The following is a 22,437-nucleotide window of genomic DNA, read 5'->3' on the forward strand; positions in this document are numbered from 1 at the left end:
GACCCCGCCTGGCCGGGCACCGCGCCCAGCAGCTCCGCGGCGACCCCCCCCCCCACCCCCGGCCCAGCCCGGGGCTGCAGCGGGACCCCGCCTGTCCGTGCACCGCGCCCAGCAGCTCCGCGGCGACCGCCCCCCCCACCCCCGGCCCGGCCCGGAGCTGCAGCGGGACCCCGCCTGGCCGTGCTCCGCGGCGCCCCCCCACCCCCAGCCCGGGGCTGCAGCGGGACCCCGCCTGGCCGTGCACCGCGCCCAGCAGCTCCGCGGCGACCCCCCCACCCCCACCCCGCCCGGCCCGGCCCGGAGCTGCAGCGGGACCCCGCCTGGCCGTGCTCCGCGGCGCCCCCCCACCCCCAGCCCGGGGCTGCAGCGGGACCCCGCCTGTCCGTGCACCGCGCCGGCGCCCTCCCGCCCCCACCCTCCAGCCCACAGCGCCCGGCCGGGTCGGGAGCTCCAACGTGGCTCGCAGTGCGCACGGCTCCGGGCCCCGGCGCGGCGGAACTACAACTCCCGGGTGCCCTCGGGCGCCCGCCCCGCCCCCCGCCCGCGGAGCCCCGCCCAGGTCGCGGGCGCCCGAGTCTCGGGGTGTGCGGGCGCGCGGCAGCAGCGGGAGGGCGGCATGGAGCCCCGCACCGCGGACGGCTGTTTCCTGGGCGACGTGGGTAGGTGCGGGCGCGGGGGGCGCGGGGGCGCCGGGAGCGGGGGGGGGGTGGTGGCGGGAGCGGGGGCCGCGCTGCCCCCGGGCGGGCAGGTGCGTCTGAGGACACGCGCGCGGCCGCGGGGACGCGCTGCCCCAGGGCGCGGGCGGGGGCGTCGGGGCGGGCGGAGGTCGGGGACCCGCCGGGTGCCTGCGAGCATCTCGGGCTCCCAGCCCCCGGCCGGCGCGTTGCAGGGCTCGTCGCGGTGGTGGCGCGCCAGGCGCGGGACATCCCAGCCGCAGACGCACCTGCGCACCAAGCACCTTGGGGAGGGCCGGGCAGGTCGCGGCCAGGCTCAGCGCCCAGAGGTGCTCGGTGAGGGAGCCGCAACGTCTTCCAGCGGCCTGCGGGGTCGGGGCGCACCGTCACTAGCATCCTACAGGTACACCCGGCCAGGACCCAAGGCATGCGCTCCGGGAGGAGGGGGTGCCCTTGTGACAGGTCACCCTGTGTGTTTAAGAAAAAAAAAAAAAAAAGTCCATCTAGGTTCTTCCCTGCATCTTGCTTCTAATATTCTGGCTACGGAAGAATAAAATAAATTCGAGGGCAAAGGGACATTCTCTGGGGGAAGCAAACATCCCTGCCCATGAACTAATACTACAGACGACACGTGCCCAGAACGCACTTTGAAAACCTGGAAGAAAAAAAAAAATCTAAAGTACTTTTACACTGGTTAAAAACAGCAGTGCCAATAACGCTGAGGAGTCTTAGGAGTACGTTTGGTCTGAGAGGGATTACTGTCTTAGCAAGGCAGGTATTGGAGTTGATCTTGCAAAACAGCCACCGTCAACAAGATCAAAGGCGTTGAATAAGTGTCTGGTGTTAGCTGGCCTTCCACCCTGGGCACGCACAAGACTTGGACCTCAGCACGATCTGCGTTTGGTTCAGTTAAATAAGTGATGAACAGCTAACCAGGGTGGCCTAGGCACAGTTTCCTTATTTTTGTTCACACACAATGCTTAATAACACAGCATTTACTTCTGAGCGTTTTTGTTTTCGCCTGGTTTAGGGAATCTTGAAGAGAAAAGCACGCTCCATCAATGGATTTACAGCTTCTGAGGCTCGTGGATGTTTTTGACACTCATTCTTTTATTTCCTCTAAAAAAATATGTCCCGATGCTTTTCTTTTCAACACTAATGAATCCGCTGAATGTATTGAACCTGGAAGCCTGCTATCCCAGCAGAAGCAGAGGCCCACTGTAGGAACTGGTAACCCATTTTAACATTCAGATCTGAAAGTCTAGATGCATGGTATATTTCAAAGCATTAGATTTTCCATTTTTTCAATAGAACACCTCACAGAGGTAAAGAGTGTGCTTATTATGGCCATATTGTAAGGCTCTGCAGACAATTTAGGGCAAGTCACCTCCTAAGTGAATCCAGAATTCGTAACTCAGCAAATGTAATACAGGTTGTAGCGGACCCAAGGTAAGTGCCCATTTGCACAGTTGAAAACGTGATCCCACATTTAGGATCTGGACCCAAGAGTTGTACCTGAGAGGCTAGCAGAAGACGACAAAGGGTACCTTGAGGACTAGGGTGCTCTAAGCCAGGTGAGCCAGTTTTCTTCAGTCATCCTTGGCCAGGAACTCCAAACACAGCCCACTACTGTCTGGGGTATTCAGAGGGTGAGATGGAAAGAGAAAGGAGAGTGTTTCTGGGACCACCGTAAGAGCCTGGAGCTGCTAAGTTATATGCCAGCACTAGCCGCGAACCCTGGGGCAGCTATGGACAGTCCTTATTGAGTTCATGCAACTAGAAAGAAGCAAGGCTGAGGTTTAAACCCAGGTTGATTTTTTTCTGGGTTGCTTGTTTGACGCTAAAAGGCTCACGCCCTTCCCATAAAATACATTAATCTCTAATCAGTTGGTAAGGTTGAGTGTTTTCTCTGAGCAGTTAAGTCTCAAGAGTGGGCTTAAAATATTCAGTAAACTGTGTTGGAAACATTCGCGTGCTCACCTAGGCTTTGTTGTTCACTTATGAACACAGGAAGAGTAGATTTAGCATAATTCTTAAGGGCCTTAGGATTTTTGAAATGTTCAGTGACCATTGGCTTCAACTTAAAGTCTCCAGCTTAACAGCTCACGAGAGAGCCTGTCTGTCCCCTGAAGCCAGGCTTTGACTTCTCTCTAGCTGTGAAAGTCCTAGATGGCATCTTCTTCCCATAGAAGGCTGTTTCATCCACACTGATAATGTTTGGTGTAGCCACCATTAATTTTCTTAGCTAGATCTTCTGGACCGCCTGCTGCTTCCCCTTGCACCTTTGTTTTGGAGGTGGCTCCTTTCCTTAAACCTCACAATCCAACCTCTGCTGGCTTCCAGTTTTTCTTCTACAGCTTCCTCACCTTTCATGGAATGGAAGAGAGTTAGGGCCTTACCCTAGATCGGGCTTTGGCTTAAGGCAGTGTTGTGGCTGGTTTGATCTTCTCTCCAGACCACCTAAACTTTCTCCATATCAGCAGTAAGGCTGTTTCATCTTATGAATGTGTTCACTGGAGTAGCACTTTTAATTTCCTTCAGGAACTTTCTTTGCATTCACAACTTGGCTGTTTGGTGCAAGAGGCCTAGCTTTCAGCTGGTGTTAGCTTTCCACATGCCTTCTTTTCCGAGCTTAATCATTTCTAGTTTTTTTTTTTTTTTTTTTTTTTTAAAGATTTTAGAGTGAATCTATGTGAGTGGAGGAGGCTGCAGAAGGGTAGGTGAGAAGGAGAGAGAATCTCAAGCAGACTTGGTGCTGAGCAGGGAGCCTGCAGTGGGGCTGATCTCACAACTCTGAGGTCGTGACCTTCACTGGTATCAAGAGTCGGATGCTGAACTGACTGAGCCACCCAGGCGCCCCTCATTTCTAGTTTTTTTTTTGTTTTGGTTTTTTTTTTTTTTTTAATTTTTATTTATTTATGATAGTCACACAGAGAGAGAGAGGCAGAGACACAGGCAGAGGGAGAAGCAGGCTCCATGCACCGGGAGCCTGACATGGGATTCGATCCCGGGTCTCCAGGATCGCACCCTGGGCCAAAGGCAGGCGCCAAACCGCTGCGCCACCCAGGGATCCCTTTTTGGTATTTTTTTATTGGAGTTCGATTTGCCAACATATGGTGTAACACCCAGTGCTCATCCCATCAGGTGCCCCCCCTCAGTGCCCGTCACCCAGTTACCCCGACCCCTCGCCCACCTCCCCTTCCACTGCCCCTTGTTCGTTTCCCAGAGTTTCATTTCTAGCTTTTGATTTGAAGTGAGAAATTGGGGGGGGGGGGACTCTTCCTTTCGCTTGAACACATAGAGGCCATCATGGGGCTATTAACTGGTCTTAATTTCAATGTTGTGGGCTTAGGGAATGGGGAGGCCCGAAGAGAGGGAGACTGGGTAACAGCGGGTTGGTGAAATCAGAACACACACATTTGCCGATTCAGTTCACCATCTTATGTGGGTGTAGTTTGTGGCACCTGCAGACGGAGACCATCCGAGGTGATTGATCGATCACTGGAACAGATGTAATAGTTGGGAATATTGCAAGAATTACCAAAGCATGACAGACACAAAGTGAAGCAAACACCGTTGGAAAAATTGCAACACAGAATTGCCACAGGCCTTCAACTCGTAAAAAAAAAAAAAAAAAAAAAAAAAAAAAAAAAAAAAAAAAAAAAAAAAAAAAAAGGCAAAAAACCCCAAAAAACAAATTATCTGCAAAGTGTAAGACATCGAAGGCTCCCTGGCCTTCCTGAGCTGCCTCTCCCTTTTTGCTGCAAGATTCAGGGCCTCACACCCTGTTTTCCTCTTTGTAGGGTTGCAACCCTTCACACTACTCCATTGGGTTTTCCTTCTTTCGGACCAAATTTACAGTGAAGGCCACTGTTCACTAACCCCCAAGACAGGCATGCCAGGGACAGGTGATTACTACTGGGGAAGCAAGTCCCCTTCCTTTTTTTTTTTTTTTTTTTTTTGCAAGTCCCCTTCCCAAGGCAGTATATAGAAAGCCCCACAAGCTCGGCTCTTATATTTTGTGAGAATTGAATCTTCCTGAGTTTCAGCTCTCCTTTTGCCTCTACCCCTCCCTCCCACCCCACATATGATCAGGTCCCTGTTTACTAAGAGCCACCATTTGGCGAGCACTTTGTGCCAGGCCTCACACTAAGTGCTTTTGCTTACTTTAGCTCACTTTACAGTTTATTCAGTGGTGGATTATGAAAATTATCAACAGCCCGATTTGTAGGTGAAGAAACACTCGGGGGGGGGGGGGGGGGCAAAGTCCTGCAGAAGCTAATGAGTGGCCAAGTTTCAGATGCGGCAGCAGAGAGCTCTCGGCCCCGTACTTTCCTGCCCCACGGTGGAGGCACTGGGCCAGCTTCGTAGACGGCCATCAGCACGTAAATGAGGAAGTTCTCCCTTGGCGGAGGAGAGCAAGTCACCCCACTTGGGGTCTGTAGGAGTGCTCCGGCAAGATTTGTGGATGGACTGGTGGGTTAGGTGGTTTTCTAGGGGAATGTAATAAGACGTGTAATGTGATAAAAGACAAGTGCTATTATGAAGAGGAATGGGATCTTGCCTTTGAAGTAGGGGGCGTGATAATAAGGGTGGGTCAGTATTAACCCAGCATTGCCATTTAGGACTTTTTTTTTTAAGCCTAGTGCCTGGAAGATGCCACTGTATCTTAGGTAATGGACACTGAGAAAACATAGCTGTAGTGTGTGCATTCAGGTAGGTCAGTCTCGGGCTAGTTTGTGTGCTTTTGTCTGCATTTGACCCAGACAAGAACCCTCCTCACATAGTAGGGGGCCCAACCGGAAGCTGGGCACCAGGCCCCACGTGACCTTGGGCTTACTATATTCAAGGCTTTGGTGCTCAGCCCCGGCGTTCTTGTAGGCTCCAAGCTCAGGCAGGTGGCTGGAGGGCTAAGCAATTCTGTGATCATGTCTAGGCAGTATCCAGGCGAAGCAGGGAGATGGTCTTCTCCTGGAAGTCCTTGGGACAGAGGGGAGTTTTGAAGCTGTGAAACCACTCACACGCTCTCCTTCCTTTCTTGGGAACTACAGTTGGGTCAGGTGTCCTGACAGGAGTGAGGATTACTGTGATTAACTTAGAGCACTCCTCTGGGCGTGGAACGGATGCTTCTGGGAACCGACCTATGTGGCCATTAGTCTGTTCTCCAGTGTGGCAGGTAGCAGGCAAACAGGTGATGACCACGGTCTGGTGGGAACACACAAGCAGGCGGGTGGGCCATGGGAGCACAGACAAGATGCTGACCCAGATAGGGGCAGAGGTGGGGCAAGTCCTCCTGGAGAGAGCCATCTTTGGATTGCAGTGTGGAAAGATACAACTAGAATTTATGTAGGGTGAGTGAGAAGAGGTAGGAATGGGGTGAGGAGTTTGAGGGGGAGAGGGGGCTTTATTCACAGGGAGAAGTACTGTCTCGGCCAGTGGCTCTCAAAGTGTGGTCCCCAGACCATCAGCATCACATGGGAACCTATTAGGGAATTCACATTCTCAGGACCAAGACCTGTTGACTCTGGATGCTGGGGTAGGGCTCAGCCATCTGTTCTCAGGCCCTCCCCCCGCTGTTGCTGCCCCGGCGTGAGTGCCACTGGTTAAAGGTATGGGGAGGCCAGAGCGCCACTTTTATGTACCTCATTTCTAGAGCTGAAGAGTGATGGGAAGCGGTGAGCTAGTGTGTGAGAGAGAATTTTACTTCCTATTGGGATCAGAGTAGTGCCTTTACTAATCACAAATTTGTTGAATGGGTCCTTTGAGGTTGATTGCAAAAAGTTATAGTCAATTTGAGATGAAGGAAAAGAAAGCCATTTACCAAACTCATGAGAGCTCTAAGTACTAAGAGAAAATCTATAGCTGTAAATGTCCGTATGAAGAAATAGCTCAAATGAACATCTTGCTTCAGATACCGCAAAAAGAAAACTAAAGCCAGAGAAAGCAGAAGGGAAGAAATAATATAGACAGGAAATCCATGAAATAGAGAATAGAAAAACAACATAGGAAAAAAAAAAAAAAAAACAAAACCAAAAGTTGGTTCTTTGGAAAGGTCAACAAAATTGACAAACCTTTAGGCTAAACTAATCAAGGAAGAAGATGCAAATTATGAAAAATCAAGAATGAAAGAGGGTCGTGACTCTGGTCCTTATAGAAAGGAGGACCACAAAGGGACGCTTTGAACAGTGGGGTCTCAGCCTGCCGGGGCTGCGGTGACAAGACGGCGCACACTGGGCAGCCTGTACCACGCACACTAGCTTTCTCACAGCTCTGGAGGCTGGAAAAGTCCAAGATCAGGGGGTCAGCAGGGTTGCTTTCTCCTGAGGCTTCTCCTCCCCTTAGCTTACAGATGGCCACCTTCTCACTGTGACCTCACGTGGGCTTGCCTCTGGTCACACACACTCCAGGTGTGTGTCCTGATCTTTTAAAGATTTTACACACGAGTGGGGTGAGGTGCAGAGGGAGCAGACTCCCCGCTGAGCAGGGAGCCTGACATGGGACTCGATCCCAGGTCCCTGAGATCATGACCTGAGCCCTAAGCAGACGCTTCACCCACTCAGCCACCCAGGGACCCCTGTGTTTTAATCTCTTATAAAGACCCCAGTTAGATGGGATTAGAGCCTACACCAATGGCCTTACCTAAATTACTTATGAAGAGGCACAGTCCCCAAATACAGCCACATTCTGAGGTTCTAGAGTTAGGGCTTCTGTTAGGAGTTTTGGGGGCACAGCTCAGTCCATAATAAGTTTTAGGCCAACGGATTAGATGATGTACATAAAGCAAACAAATTCCTATATACATACAAACCACCAATTGACTCAAAAAATAGGAACTCTGAGTAGACCTATAACAAAGAGATGGAATTAGTAATTAAAGTGTATAGCAGCAAAGGAAGCCCAGACCCAGAGGTCTTCACAGGTGAATTTGAGCCATCATTTAAAGATCAGATATCTGGGCGGCCCAGTGGTTGAGCATCTGCCTTTGGCTCAGGGTGTGATCCCAGAGTCCTGGGATCGAGTTCTGCATCGGGCTCCCCGCAGGGAGCCTGCTGCTCCCTCTGCCCATGTCTCTCCCTTTCTCTCTGTGTCTCTCAGGAATAAATAAAAATAAATAAAATCCTTAAAAAAAAATAAAGATTCCATACCAATTCTTTGTAAACCCTTCCAAAGATTAAAAGAATAATTTCCCAGCTCCTTCTAGGAAGCAGGTAGTATCTTGATGCTAAAACCAGACAAAAACATGAAGCATAAGACAAATAACTTAGGAATATAGACACAAAAGTCCTCAAAACACTAGCAAACTAAACATACCATGACCAAGAGGGTTTATCCTGGAAATGCATGGTTGGTTTAACACCTGGAAGTCCGTTAATGTAATATATTTCCACAGAATTAAGGAAAGCTGGCGCGATCATTGCAATGGACACAGAAGTGTCTAACAAAAACCCAGCACCACCTTGTGATTTAAAAAAAAAAAAAAACCTCAGCTAGAAAGGGAGGTGAGCTTCCCCCCCGCCCCCCCGACAAAGGCCACCTGTGGGAGACTCACAGCTGGAAGCATCGCTGAGGTTATGGTAGCCGAAACCGAGAGCCAGACGCCCAGCCAATGGAGCCATCCAGGCTCCCATCACCCTGGGGTTTTGAGGAGTGTCTGGACCAACTCCGTGAGCATATGTGGTGCCCCAGGCTTCAGAAAGGGTCCCCGGAAACCTATGACGTTCCCTTGGCCCGGAGGGCAGCGGCGTGGCCCCAGCACTGGGTCTGCCTTCTTTTCCAGGTTTCTGGGTGGAGCGCACCCCGGTGCACGAGGCCGCCCAGCGCGGCGAGGCCCTGCAGCTGCAGCGGCTGATCGAGAGCGGCGCCTGTGTCAACCAGGTCACCGTGGACTCCATCACGCCCCTGCACGCAGCCAGTCTGCAGGGCCAGGCGCAGTGTGTGCAGCTGCTGCTGGCTGCCGGGGCCCAGGTGGGTGCCATCTCGGGGTCCCCTGCACAGCGAGGACCAGCGTGGTTATGGCTCGGCTCCTGAGGGGCACTGGTGGCAGTTCTGGCGAGGGAGGGAAGGAGGGGCTGAGGGGGTGCCGTGCGCATCGGGCAGGCCGTGGGGGGTGCTGCTTGCATCCAGCAGCTAAGTGGGATGCTGGGAAACCAGCGCTCGGCCAGGGAGGGTGGGGGCGGTCACACAGAGCACAAGACTCTGGTGCCTTTTCCTTGGTGTAAGTGTGCCCGCCAGGGTGGACGTGGGGGCCCCAAGCAGTTCTGGCCGTGGGGAGCTGGCCTGACACCCGCAGCCCGAGGGCTCAGCTGGAACCAGTGTCCACCCGGGGCTGCACTGTCCACACTGCACCACCTACCCTCAAAGGCTTGCCCGGGACAGTGGCCCGGAAGAGCTGGAACATGCTTTCCTGCAGTCTGGGTGTATCTGGGGGCCGGGGCAGGTGGCAAGAGTGAAGCCGAGTTGACCCCGTCCCGAGAGAAGAGCTCCGCCCAGCCCCCTCCCGCAGCTTTCGGGCTAGCAGGGCACTCCCAGCCCTGGCCCAGCCTGGCACCCCGGCACCTACTCTCAAACTGGTGCTTCTAAGAGCCTTTGCAAAGATGAATGTGGATCGGGGGAGAAAGCGCGTGGCGTGGGCTCCCCCTCCGTCCTGACGCTCGTTCCTTCCTCCCCACCAGGTGGATGCCCGCAACATCGACGGCAGCACACCCCTGTGTGATGCCTGCGCCTCTGGCAGCATCGAGTGTGTGAAGCTGTTGCTCTCCTACGGGGCCAAGGTCAACCCACCCCTGTACACGGCATCCCCGCTGCACGAGGCCTGCATGAGCGGTGAGTCCGTGCAAGCAAGCAGTGTAGACGGGAAGCCATGGGCCGGCTAAGGAGCGCTCCCTGTCTGCTTCTGGCTCTTGCTCACCTGCCGTGTGGTCCTCAGCTTTTCCTTCTGAAGATGCTTTTCACCCAGGAGTAGGGTGCCATGGTTTCTAGGATAGGATCTGTTTCTCAGCTGCGTCCTCCAGAGCCCTCAGATACTAAGTCCCTCTACCCTGCCGCGGTTCCCTCAGCCTTCACGGTCTTGTGCCCTGTGGGCCCCTGTTCTAGTTGGGAGAGGGGACCCAACATGTGCCCGAGGACAGGTGCTCTCGGGAGGAAGCGCTCATCCAGGAGGCTTGGAATAGGTGGGATTTCAACTGCCCCGCAAGAATGGGTAGGTTTCAGATGGTGGGAGGGTAAGAGGAAGGTCCTGCATGCACAGAGAAAGTGACCTGTCCAGGCTCGCTGGACCAGAAGTTCCCAGTGGAGGGGCAGCAGGTAAGGCCAGAAATTTAGGGCAAGACCGGCAGGTGGGAAATCTTTGAATGAGGGACTAAGGAGCTTGGATTCTACTCCTTAGAGCAAAGGTTGCAAGCTTGTGGTCAGTATTTTGATTGGCAGTCACCGTGCTGGTCCTGGTTGTGGGGGTGTGGGTGCATATGCTCTTCCACGGCTCCCCTCAGGGCCTCTGCTCTCTGCTGCCTCCCACCCCACTTCCCAGGGAGGTCATCTTCTGTTACCTGGATCTAGTGCGGAGACCACGCCACCTCCATCCAGGTCAAATGCACATCGTACGATTCCAAGGACGCTTTATGAAATCCAGGACCCTATGTATGATCGTGTGGCTGATCCACACACTCCTCAGAATCCTTGGGTGGGTGATCCCCATGGCCTGAGGGTGGAGGCCACGGTCTTTGGGATGGCACGTAAGGGGCAGTGACCTGGGCCTTGCTCCGGGGAGCTCTCCTCGCCCTCTCCCACCCCTGGCCCCACAGAGACCCGCCTCCAGTCCCACCTGTAGCTGCTCAGTGCTCCTGCCCTTTCTCACCTGCGTCTCTGCATCGGTTCTTCTCTGCCTGAAATCCCACCTGTGCAGATGGAGGACTAGGACCGGAGTGATCTGCTGAGATGTTACACGCTCCACCCTGCTAATATACAGTCCTCTGGTGCTCTCTCTGGGCTGCTAAGTGTCTGGAAGTCTCTGGTCATTAGTTTGTCCTTCCTTGTGGAGGGCGGTAGGGACACCTTTGGAAATGTATGTCCTGCTCTTAGGCCAGTAGCCGCGAGGGTGGAGGGGTGGGGCGAGGGGAGAGCTTTTCTTGTATCTGCTTAATTGCCGTAAGCTCAAAATAACCCTTAAGCTAAAGTAGCCTATTTGGGGGGTGGCGTAGTCTGCTTCTCTTGGATAGAGGGGTGCAAGGGGTGGTATGATGTGGAGAGGGGCTGGGGCCATTGCAGTGATGCTAAGTGGGATGGATTCATTTAGAAAGCTTTGGGCAAAGGATGGGCAGGATTCAGCATGAAGGAGAGGAGAGCACGGGGTCAAAACGGACTCAGGAGTGACGCCACCAATGGAGACGGGTTTGCTAGGAACAGGTGTCCCCGGGGAGGGGAAGGAGGACCATGGTCGAGACATTCCCAAGGGCACAGCCTGCGGAGGGCTGTAGGCAGGGGGTGGATTTCAGGGCTAGAGGTGGAAGCTTGGCAGCTTCCAATGACGAAGCACGATTAAGTGAGGAGGGAGGATGCAGCCCGGGACAGAATGAAGCTCCACTCAAACCGCGTTCAAGATGCCGGGGACAAGGGCAGGGGTCTAGGATAAGCTTACGGAAGTTCATCCAGGAGCCTTGGACTCGGGCTGCCAGCAGCCTTACAAGATCCCCTCCAGGCTTGGCGTTCCTGACACAGCTTAGGAGACAACCCCGAGCGGGAGCACCTTCCTTCCTGCCCCAGAGCCGGAGCAGCAGGGAGCAGAGTCCGGCTCTTAGAGGTGGTGTCCCCAAACCTTTATGCTCTCCGCCAAGAGGGGCAGCTGTGCCACTCCCCGCCCCCCACCTCCAGGCAGGCTTGAACCCTGCAGGCTCAGAAGCGACAACCTTCTCTGGCTCCCTAGGGCCACATGGGATCGTCAACTGCCTTTAGTTGGGACGCAGCTCCGGCTCCCCTTTGGGCCTGGGGCTTACCTGTTCAGCTGCCACTCCTCTCAGGTCTTGTTCAGATGCACATGTTCATTCATGGTTCCCATCCTTTTCCGCTTGTTTTAAGGAAGTTCTGAATGTGTGAGGCTTCTGATTGACGTTGGGGCCAACCTGGAAGCACATGACTGCCACTTTGGGACCCCTCTTCATGTCGCCTGCGCCCGGGAGCACCTGGACTGCGTCAAAGTGCTGCTGAACGCAGGTGCGTTGGCATTTGCTGCTGTGCTGCTCAGGGCAGGTGCGTCGTGTTTATACCCATGCTGCCGAGCGCAGGCGTGTTGCCTTTATGCCCGAGCTGTTCAGGGCAGGTGTATTTATACCCGCTCTCCTCAATGCAGGTGTGTCCTGTTTCTACCTGCGCTTCTCAGTGCAGGTATATTGGTGTTCCTACCTGCCTGGCTCAATGCAGGTGTTTTGTTTACCTGCACTGTGTGCTGGCCATGAGCTGGGCGGTGGAATTGGACAGACCAGGTTCGAAGCTGGCTCTCCCACCTGCCAGCTGAGACCTCGGGCCTCCTTTCTATATCTACAAAAGTGGGGAAAATAAATCCTGTTTTGCAGGGTTGTTGGAAGGATTCATGATCACATTTTCGCAGGACCTGATGCTCAGTGAACACTAATCATTATTTTCAGTGGCCACGAGGACCATGCACAGCACCTGCGTAATTTCATTGGCATCCGAATCAGGAAGAGGTGGGGGTCCTTGGGAAAGGAGCCAGCAGCATTTGGAATCCAGGTGCTTGTCAGGTGTTCTGAAAAGGCTCAGGATAGGGAGGGTCCTAAGGCAGAAAACAAAACAAAACATAAAAGCAAAATAAAAAACAACCCAGTCCAGTGCAGGTTGGCTTCAGGACCTGTCTACCACAGAAGTTTTAAAATGGAGCCAAAGTGGGTGTTGGCAAGGAGCTTTCAACCCAATGTAAATATTTTGTTGGAAAATCTTAGCTCAGCCGTTCTGGGTGCAGCTCAGGATAAAAAATAAAACTGGCCGAGAATAGAAGGATGACGAGCTCGCTCCTGACCACGCTCGTTTGAGCGTCAGTTATATGTACTCTTATATTCGGAAGCCTCGTTCGCTTTCATAAGCCACTTTGATGTCTTTTCTGTGAAAGAGATTCCTTTTGTGTCCGGTTAGTCACTGGGGTAGTTTTATTTTGGGCGCAGCGATAAAACGTCTAGATGAGGAGCCATCGAAGGCCTTCCAGCCGGTCAGCGTTCCTGTCAGCCGGGGGTTATCTAGCTGCCCGACTGCTGAGCTTCTGAAATGGCAGTTTTCCAGCCACCAACTGTCCCCACAGTGCTGCTGTCCATGTGCTCCGACACCTCGTGCCCTTTTTTTTTTTTAAGTTCTCTGGTTGAAGCTGTTAGGGGAAAGGACCGAATCAGGGGCTTGCTTGAACCCCAACATCCTTTCTGCTTCGATTAGGATTTGTGGCACCCCACTGCAGGGCCGAGGGGACTTCTTGGTTCGGTGACTGGAAGGATTGGAAGGAGGCAGGTGTCAGGGTCCGTTTGCCCTGAGGGTTCAAGAGCATCGTCAAGCCATCACTGTCCCTGGGGTTTGTAGGTCTGGTGTCCACAGCGCTCGCTTGATCCTATGCCTGGTGCCCCTAACCTGCTTCAAGTGGCTGCATCAGGGTGGGGCTCACATCCAAACTCTTCTTTCCGAGGTTTTGGGTGTCTTCTCCGAAGAGGGGGAAACCACTTGTCCAGCTGTGTCCAGTACACTGAAGGGCCCCAGACTGGGTCCTGGGGTCAAACCTAATCCAGTCCCTTTGTCCAGGCTCGGCCACATCCGATTGGCTAGGTCCAGTTACTTGAACCAATTACTGGGGAGTTGGGGGTGGGCAGGGATTGTCCAACCAGGGCCCCTTCCCGGGGCTGGAGGCCAAGCCACCCCTTCCCCCCAGCCCTTCCCCATTGCCCCATTGCAAGCTCTGGGCTCAGGGGGGCAGGCTGGTCAGAGTGTGGGGGCCTTTCATACACCTGGGGGCTAGGATGAGGGATGACTCAAGTCCCCAGGGGAGGGCCCCTGCCCCTCTCTGCACCCTGCATCAGTGGTGACCCCACCACCAGGCCTCGGACAGCGCCTCCTTCCTAGATGACAGGGACTCTTGTCAAAGGAAACGTCTTGCACATACTGAAGAGTAGAGAGGAGGGCAGTGCCTGGGCTCAACGTGTGATTCTTCAGAGCTGGGGGTGTGCCGCAGACCCTGTGGGAAACCCGGGGAGCCCTGGAAAGCAGCCCCCCCAGCATGGGGCCCAGCTGGTGGCCCCCCTGGGTGGGCTTGGGGTGTCCCAGGCCCCGTGGGGGGCGGGGGAGGGGCTGGAGCAGGAAAGGTGGGGGGCAATCCCCCAAGGTCAGTGACTGTAGCAGTCGGAGGGTGTACAGTGCTGACTCTCAGCCTGGGTTCCCCAGGTGGTGGGGATGGGGTGGGGTGGCTGGGATGGGGTGGGGGGATCGTGCAGTGGGTGGGGAGGGGATGGGGGTAGGGTGGGGTCTGGCAAGGAGGCGGTGGGGGGCAGAGTGTGGGCAGGGGGTCCTGCAGTCGAGCAGGAGGGCAGGAGGGCAGGGTTCGGGCAGTGGGGGGAGGAGTGGGGGGGGGTCTTCCCACGGGGTGGCCCTTGTCGGCACATTGCGTCCACTTGGATCCTGTGATGCTTTGAAATCCAACTTTGACCCGTTTTTCTCTGAAGCATGAGGTTGAGAATTTTTAATGCCCAGATGCCTTCCTTCAGTTGTTTTGCTGGCTTCGTCTCTCCCCCTCCCCCGCCCTGCTCTCTTCACTCCCCCTCCCTCCTCTCCCCTCCCTCTCTCCTTCCCCCTCCCTCTCTCATCCCTCTTTCTGCGCCCCTGCCCCAGGTCAAGGCACATTATCATCCTCAGCCCCCACCTTCTCCCCTCTTCCTCTGTCCCCGTCCCCCCCAGCTCCCTGTTTTATTTATTTATTTTTAAAGATTTTATTTATCTATTCATTCATGAGAGACACACAGAGAGAGGCAGAGACCCAGGCAGAGGGAGAAGCAGGCTCCCTGCAGGGAGCCCCAGGTAGGACTTGATCCCAGGACTCCAGGGTCGCGCCCTGAGCTGAAGGCAGACGCTCAACCGCTGAGCCGCCCAGGTGTCCCCCCCCCCCCCAGCTCCCTGTTTTAATGTGCATATGTGCCCTTCATCTGTCTGCATTTTCTAAGATTCACCTGCCAGGTCAGGGCCTGTACTTTTAATTGACAGCCACGGTGTCACGTCACAGACTTTGCCCTGGTTGCTGGTTTTCCGCCCTGCCCTGTATTTTCAGGTCCCCCCCATGTACCCCTGTACCCCGTGTACTCAGGTCTGTGGCTCCCCCAGCTGCAGAGCTGCTAGGGCCCCTCCTGGTCTCCGTCTGGGTCACACCCAGTTCAGAGGAGCCAAGAGCATGTTTGGTACCCTGGGATGCCCCCTCCTGGGAAGAGTCACCTGCCTGTGTCTCCAGAAGCCCTAGTGAAGGGGGTGGAAGGGAGGTGTGAGCCTGAGAGCTGTTCCTACCCAGAGGTTTCCCCTTGAGGTGCCCGCTTCTCTCTTGCTAAATAGAGACAGTCCCTTTCCTTCCCACTTGGCAAGATTATTGCCACAATTAATGACCTTCGAGACCGCGACCTGCACCTTAGATTCTGTGCACGTTACGGTTTATTTCTCATCACCAGTGTGCGTCTAGCATTCACCCTCCCCTTCGTTCTATGACTGCGATGATAAGATTCTTGATTCATCGGGGCCGCTATGGGAAGAGCACCCCTGATGTGCTGGGGCCGTTAGATGGGGGAGGTCTTTTCTTTATTGCCTCTTAGTATTATTTTTGCAATGCACATCTGCTAAATTAAATACTTAGGTAATGGAGCCTTCTTCCTGAGGGATTTTTTTCCCCTGACCTGACTTGTGAGTTTTGGCTGCGGGCAGTGGAGAGAACTTTCCTGCGCTTGTGTTACCTTGTTGGGGTGCTCGCTGTGTTCTCAGGATCGGACAGTGACCCCCGTTATGGACACAGTTTTTATGTTATACTAGGGGATTGAAGCTATTTTAGGTCAGGGGCGCCTGGGGAGCTCCATGGGTTAAGCATCTGACTTTGGCTCAGATCATGTCCTGGGCTCAGCAGGGAGCCTGCTTGTCCCTTTCTCCCATCTTGGCTTTTGCTCTCTCTCAAATAAATCTTAAAAAAAAAAAACAAAAAACAAAACTATTTTGAGTCACCTGGTGGCTTAGTGGTTAAGCATCTGCCTTCAGCTCAGGGCATGATCCTGGAGACTCGGGATCGAGTCCCACGTCGGGCTCCCTACCCGGAGCCTGCTTCTCCCTCTGCCTGTGTCTCTGCTTCTCTCTCTTCTGTGTCTCTCATGAATAAATAAATAAAATCTTAAAAATTTTTTTTAAAAATTAAAACTATTTTAAGTCAGAAAGCAGAATTTCCAAATATTTTTGAGCACTGGGACAGGAAATCTAATAGCCTTACACCCCTTATTTCTTCTAAACTTATCATTACGTGGAGATATGTTGTAATCTGATTTCTTTTAACCCCACTTTGCTGATATTTTAGGACTGTGATTTGAATCTACTTGGACGGAAATAACTTCATTAATGCTGGACTATTTGCTTGGCTTCTTTAAAAACCTTATCCCCTATCCCCTTTCTCTTATAACCTCCTTATCCATTAGGAGCAGACTTCAAAGAAGTTGGTATTTTCTTTAAAAAAAAAAAAAATCCTGAGGGTCCAGGAGATCCAATTGCATAGAATTGGTGATGGCCATGAAGGACGTTTTACACAAATCCTATTTTTATCAAAATCTTAATTTTTTCATGCATCTTAAAATACTGTAATTAAATACTACTTCTTTGCCTCTTTCTGTCTGTTGTTATCCTGAAAACAGGTGGATAGCAGAGCTGAATTCACAAGTAAGACACCTCATCTCTTACCTAAACTGTGGATCTCCTACATATATATATGTGTGTGTGTATATATATATATATACACATACACACACACACACACACACACACAGGCAACATTCCCCAAATATGTAAAAAAGAAATAAATAAAAGAAATAAATAAATCATATATATATATGAATTTTTATTTATTTATTCATGAGAGACATAGGCAGAAGCAGGCTCCCTGCAGGGGGCCCGATGCAGGACTCGATCCCAGGACCCCAAGATCACAACCTGAGCCGAAGGCAGATGCTCAATAACTGAGGCACTGAGATACCCAAGAATATTTATATTTAAGGACCACCCATTCATACCTGCAGCCCCTGCCCCGTGCCCATCATGAGCACGTGTGCAGGAACAGGCAGGAGAGCTTTAGTAGCTGAGCCTGAGTCCAGAGCCTCAGGACCCATGGGAACGCACTGTGTCGGGTCTTGGAACTGCCTCTTAACTCCCAGGGAAGTTTTTGGTTTTATTTTTCTCTTTTTTGGTTTTATTTTTCTCCTTTTTGGTTCTGTTTCCAGTTATATCACTTTCCTATAGCTACTTGTCTTTAGCTCTCTTGCCATAAGAAAAATAAGTGATTACTGCTTTGGGATCTTGAAAAAGATTTTGAAAAGGCTGTAGCAGTAACAGGACCTGCCCTGACTTTCTTTCCTGGATGGAGGATTGCTCTCGTAAACTGTGCTCAACGGGAACGTACCAGCCGATGCTTCTGGCGGCTGCAGGTCCTCTCCTTGGTGATACTTCTTCCCCATTCTGGACTCGCAGGGGCCAATGTGAACGCGGCGAAGCTTCACGAGACCGCCCTGCACCACGCAGCCAAGGTGAAGAACGTTGACCTCATTGAGATGCTCGTTGAGTTCGGAGGCAACATCTACGCCAGGGACAACCGGGGGAAGAAGCCATCCGACTACACCTGGAGCAGCAGCGCGCCTGCCAAGTGCCTGGAGTTCTACGAAAGTGAGGCCGCACTCTCCTTGTTGCTTGAATGTTGTTGGTGTGTTCAGAATGGCACGAGAGCTTGCAAGAAGCTCCGCTCCGACAGTCTGACCAATGACTCAAGGATCTCGAGTTCCCCTGAGCAACTCTGCCCCTTCAGGAGACAGGGGGCCAATGGTCTAGCTGAGGATGAGACTTCCTTGGGGACAAATTTTTAAATGAGTTTGCAAAGCCTTACAACCACAAGAGGCTTTCAGGTGCCTCTCGGTTGAAGGGAAAAAACCCGATTTATTCAAATTTTTGCCCGCCCTACCCAACCAAAATCCATATGACCTTAGAGGCAGATGCCATCTGTACCTGTCACACGTTTCCCGGCAGATATTTCTTTTCCTGCATCCCAAATAATTTGGGGTATGAAGTACCACGGGAAAATGAGTGTCTCCAGGATTTCTTTGTTTTTTTTTTCCCCTCTCTCAAAGGTTTTTGTATTTCATAAATCTTCATAAGTTGAGAATGCTGGGTTTGGTATATTTTGGTAAATTTATATTTTTATCAGGTAGGTATTTGCATCATACATGGGTTTTTAAAGAATCAAGTCATTGTAAAAGGCAGCCTTTGCTCCTGAGCTCAGCTGCCAGGGGTCCCCAGGGACCTCCCGTCATTGGCTGTGGTTTGCTCGCCCTCCCGAGCCATAGCTGCAGGCTTCATCGTTAGTCCTGAGGTCCTGAGCCTGGGCACTACGAGGTGCACCTGTGAGCTGCATGCTGCTGTTCTGTGGTGTCAGTCCCCCCACCTGGGTCGCCTTGTGCCATGTGGTGTGTGGTGGTGAGAGCAGGGCCTGTGGCCTGGAACCACAGGAGCTGCTGCTGGCACCTGCCCTCCACTAACCCTCGCCCTGTCCCCCATGTGTCTGGAGGTTTGAGAAATGAACGTGCTAGCCATAGATTAATTAGTCCCTTGCTGACAAATCTGTGCACGAAGTTATGATATTATGGAAAAGGAAAAAAAAAAAAACCCTTCTCCAAGTCCCACAGAATGAGATCCCAGTGGTCACCACCCAAATTCCATTTCCTGATCTTCCTTCCCCGGGTCCTGGCCATCCTGCCTGGTAGCCTTCCAGAGGGGGCCTGCAGGCCACCTGCCATTTCCAGGGAAAGGGAAGCGATTCTAGTTCCACCTGGGTGTTTATTAAGTCGAAGGATGTTATGCTACTTCCTTAAGCTGACCATGTGTGATTCCTGTTCTCTGTTTCCAGAAACACCTCTGAGCCTGTCGCAGCTCTGCAGGGTGAGCTTGAGGAAAGCCACTGGCGTCAGAGGACTGGAGAAAATCAGCAAGTTGAACATCCCTCCCCGGCTCATCGATTACCTTTCCTATAACTGAGCCGCAGGCCCCAGCTGGAGGTGGAGGGGCAGGTGCAGGGGGGACACTGTGCTGCCGGCCTCCCCGTGCCCAGCGGCCAGCCCAGGTTCAGCCGCTGCAGCTGCCCGACGGCTAGAGATAGAACGACGTTCCCTGAGTCCCCGTCGGCTGTCCTGTCTTGTCTTCTCTGCAGACTCCTGGAGAATATTCCTGAGGCTTCGGGGAGGCCCAGCCTCAGCATCTGCGGGGCCGTGGCCCTGTGCTGGCTCTCCTGGAACTTCGCTCCTGTGTCCTCCTGTCACTGACCTGCTTTGCAGGGACTCTCAGGAAGGACTCCTCTGGGAGCACAGGGGAAGGCCAGGTGGGGCTGGGGGTCCAGGACCCTGCTGCCTGGGAGGTCGGGGCTCCTGGCACTGTCGCCGAGTCCATCAGCACTACGGTGGCTCGGGTGTCCGAAGGGACCCCCTGTGCTGCAGAGGTGGGCTCCTGACCATGTGGCCTGGGACAGCTGCTTTGGGAACATCCGACTACTTGGATGCTGCTTTTCTGGAGCTGTGGTTGGCCCATTCCAAGGCCCACCTGTGCCCATCACTCAGGGGGCTTTGCACGGGTCTGAGTTGGGGGAGGCTGAGGCTACTTGTTCCCCACACTAGCACAGTGTTTCTTAGGAGCTTTTCAGGCCACTGCTCTTAAAAAGTACGTAGGGGACACTCTCTTTTAGAGCAAACATAGGCTGTAGCACGTAGGTTTTGTTAATGAGTCTGTCAAACAGGTAATGTGAAGGTGTATCCTCTTGGATGCTGGGGGTGGTTGTTTCCAACGTAAAGGACTGTCAGGATGCTCCGTAGGGACGATCGTTTACCTGTTTCTGCAGTTACCAGATTCTCTTCTTACCCTAAATTTTGCTCACTCCTCGAAGCTCTGCAACTGGTAGAAGAGGTTGCCAGTGCCCGGTATTAACCACCACCCGACGCGTGCGTTTTGCGGATACGTACGGAGCATCTGTTACGTTTCAGGAGTTGTCTGAGTGCTCTGAGCCGCGTAGGAACGAGACTCTTTGCCCAAGGCAGGGGAAGAAGCCGTTTAACAGCCCGTTCCTGTAGTAATAGAAACAATTAATCCTCACTCTCAGCCACGGGCATGTGCAGCAGTTCATCCAGGTTGCATTTGTGTTAGCCTCTGTATCCTAACTTAAAAACACAAACAGGAACCAGGCGGTTAAAACTAGAGGACTTTGGCATAGTTGGTTCAGGGCTGTTTGGCTTCCGAGGAAACGGGGAAGGCAGCGCCCGTGCCCGACGCTGGCAAACGTCCCCAGGTGCCCCCAGGGGAGCGTGCGGAGTAGAATGAGCCTGGATTGGGGAAGCCAACGGTGCTGCACGTCGGGGGGTGTCGCAGTTACTTGGTGGGGCCCTGGATCCGGGGAGAGTTCCACAGTGGCCGCCGCCACGGGCGTTTTCTGTCTCAGAAATGACATTGATGCCTTTGGCACAGTGGTGTCTGGCTGGGCGCTGGGAATGGGTCACTCCCATCCAGGACCGGCTGAGACCCAAGTTCGGGGTAAATGGGTGTTTTTGCCGTGTGCTGATGGTGATGGCGACAACAAAGTCCCTGGGCTCCGTCCACCCATGTTTTTTTTTTTTTTTTCGTTCATCCAGTTTGTTACAGAAACTGGCCCCGGGCCGTGAAGCTGCTGACGCTTCTTCCTCCCATGGAGCACTGAGTGCAGAGTCTCACGCTCACGGCTCGATGAAACTTGTCCGGTAGAGCCCGTCCTCAGGCTCCGCACAAGGCCCTTCTGTTGGGAGCAGAGACACTGATCATTGTGTTGGTGGGGCGGGGGGGGGTTGGGCTGTCATCTTCAAGGGATGGGGCCCGGCCCATGTCCCAGAGTCCCATCTCCCCACCTCTCTGTCCCCTCCTGATGTCGCTGCTGCCCTCGTGGACAGAGCTACTGCCCGAGGGACCAGATGTCCAAGACTTCGGGGACTCCCGTGGCTTTCCTCCCCACAGCCTTACTGCGATCTACCCTGAGTCCAAGTCGACCAGAGACCAATTTGCTCCTCTGAGCCCAGATCTTCCCAGCCGCCGGGGAGGGACATAAGGTCAGACTTGGATCGTTAAAAGGACATTGATTAAAAATAAATAAAAAAATAAAAATAAAAAATAAAAGGACATTGATGATCAACTCCCGAATCTTACCAATGAGAACAGGAGGCCCCGATAGCCTGTGGTTTGGGGAGGCTGAAGTTGGGTGATTAAAACATGCCTTGAAAAGTATAAAGTGCTCCCCAGACATAAAAGTTACATGGATACGCGTGTGTTGTGGGTTTGTGGATGTCTGCCGACGTTAGAGCTGTGTAAATGACTTCAGACTTTGGGACAGTTCCACTTATCTCAGGAGTCACAGGTGGGACGACCTCTCAGTTGACGTGTTAGAACTCACCCGGTAGGGCCGCCTAGGGGGGCGCAGCGGTTGAGCGTCTCCCTTCCGTTCAGGGTGTGACCCCGGGATCCTGGGATCGAGTCTGCATCGGGCTCCCCAGGGGAGCCCTCTTCTCCCTCTGCCTGTGTCTCTGCTTCTCTGCATCATTCATGCATAAATAATATCTTTAAAAAATAAGTAAATAAAGACGAAGAGATCCGTGTAGCTGTTAATAAAGTGGATTCTGTTTAAGAACGCCTTTCAGCCTCCCGTCGGCTCTGAGGTCCTGTTCTGGTTATGAGACCTTGTATTGTGCAAGAGGACCCGATGCTTCCCCCCCCCCCCCCCACCATCCTCATTTTTGGGTCAAGGAAAGAGGCCGCAGCTACTTTCTTAGGTAAACTAGATTCTGAGAGTCCTGAGTGTGCTGGGTGGCCTCCGCGACCTGCCTGGCTCTTGTCCGAAGGGCAGCGTTGGGTAAAACCCCCTCCACCCGGTAGCCTTGCCTGTTCTGGGATGGCTCATCCCTAGGTAATTGTGAACCTTCTAGATGCGGCTCTGGGCAGAGCTCCCAGCCTCAAATCCTACCCTTGGGAGAGATGGGAGCCTGAGGAACTGGTTTAAGAAGACCCATCGTTGGGCTCTGGGCTGCTGCCTCCCCCCACAACAGGTCAGATGGGGAGGCACAGGGAAGAAGGGGTCTCCTAGCACCCTCCCTCTGCTGCCCCTCTCTGGGTCCCCCCCCCCCCCATGCCAGGGAAGGAAGTGGAGTCTCCTCCTTCCCTCCCTCCCTTACTGACGCATGCACGCCCAGAAGTGCCGCCCGTGTGACCCATCCGTACTGCTGGATGAGTCTGCACAAAGCTTTCAAGTTGTTTGGGACAAAACAAATGCCTTTGCACGTCCATTCCCTCCCCGGGGTTGCTCCGCTCGAACCCGGGCATGCTTCCTTTCCAGTGTGTGTGTGGGGGGCAACCGCCCACCACCCTGACTTCTTAGCAGTTGAGTTCCTTTGTTCAAGAAAATGAGCGTGCAACTGGCTCTGCACACAGAGCTCGGCCGCTTGCTCATGTT

The 22,437-nt window shown here is 53.3% G+C and overlaps 1 protein-coding gene across 2 annotated transcripts; it reads left to right on the plus strand.

The window, feature by feature from the left end:
* The first annotated feature begins 506 nt into the window (after positions 1-506).
* On the plus strand, positions 507-21,588 carry ASB13 (ankyrin repeat and SOCS box containing 13). Of its 2 annotated transcripts, none has more exons than XM_035713458.2 (6): positions 507-659; positions 8,452-8,639; positions 9,347-9,497; positions 11,745-11,915; positions 17,406-17,597; positions 18,832-21,588. In XM_035713458.2, exons 1-6 carry the CDS (start codon positions 617-619, stop codon positions 18,957-18,959), a joined length of 873 nt encoding a protein of 290 aa, XP_035569351.2. In that variant the 5' UTR covers positions 507-616; the 3' UTR covers positions 18,960-21,588. The 2 variants fall into 2 exon arrangements, with proteins under 2 accessions (XP_035569351.2, XP_025300987.1); XM_025445202.3 differs by having other exon boundaries at positions 11,745-11,879.
* The last annotated feature ends 849 nt before the right edge of the window (positions 21,589-22,437 follow it).

The sequence above is a fragment of the Canis lupus genome, chromosome 2 (assembly GCF_003254725.2).
Source record: "Canis lupus dingo isolate Sandy chromosome 2, ASM325472v2, whole genome shotgun sequence".
NCBI lineage: Eukaryota > Metazoa > Chordata > Mammalia > Carnivora > Canidae > Canis > Canis lupus.

What these genes read in the sequence shown, in the direction of transcription:
- ASB13 (XM_035713458.2), top strand. Translation starts at nt 617, where the DNA reads ATGGAGCCCCGCACCGCGGACGGCTGTTTCCTGGGCGACGTGG. An exon ending in CTGTTTCCTGGGCGACGTGG is followed by an intron (nt 660 to 8,451) that starts GTAGGTGCGGGC and finishes CTTCTTTTCCAG; the next exon opens with GTTTCTGGGTGGAGCGCACC. An exon ending in GTGCCTGGAGTTCTACGAAA is followed by an intron (nt 17,598 to 18,831) that starts GTGAGGCCGCAC and finishes CTCTGTTTCCAG; the next exon opens with AAACACCTCTGAGCCTGTCG.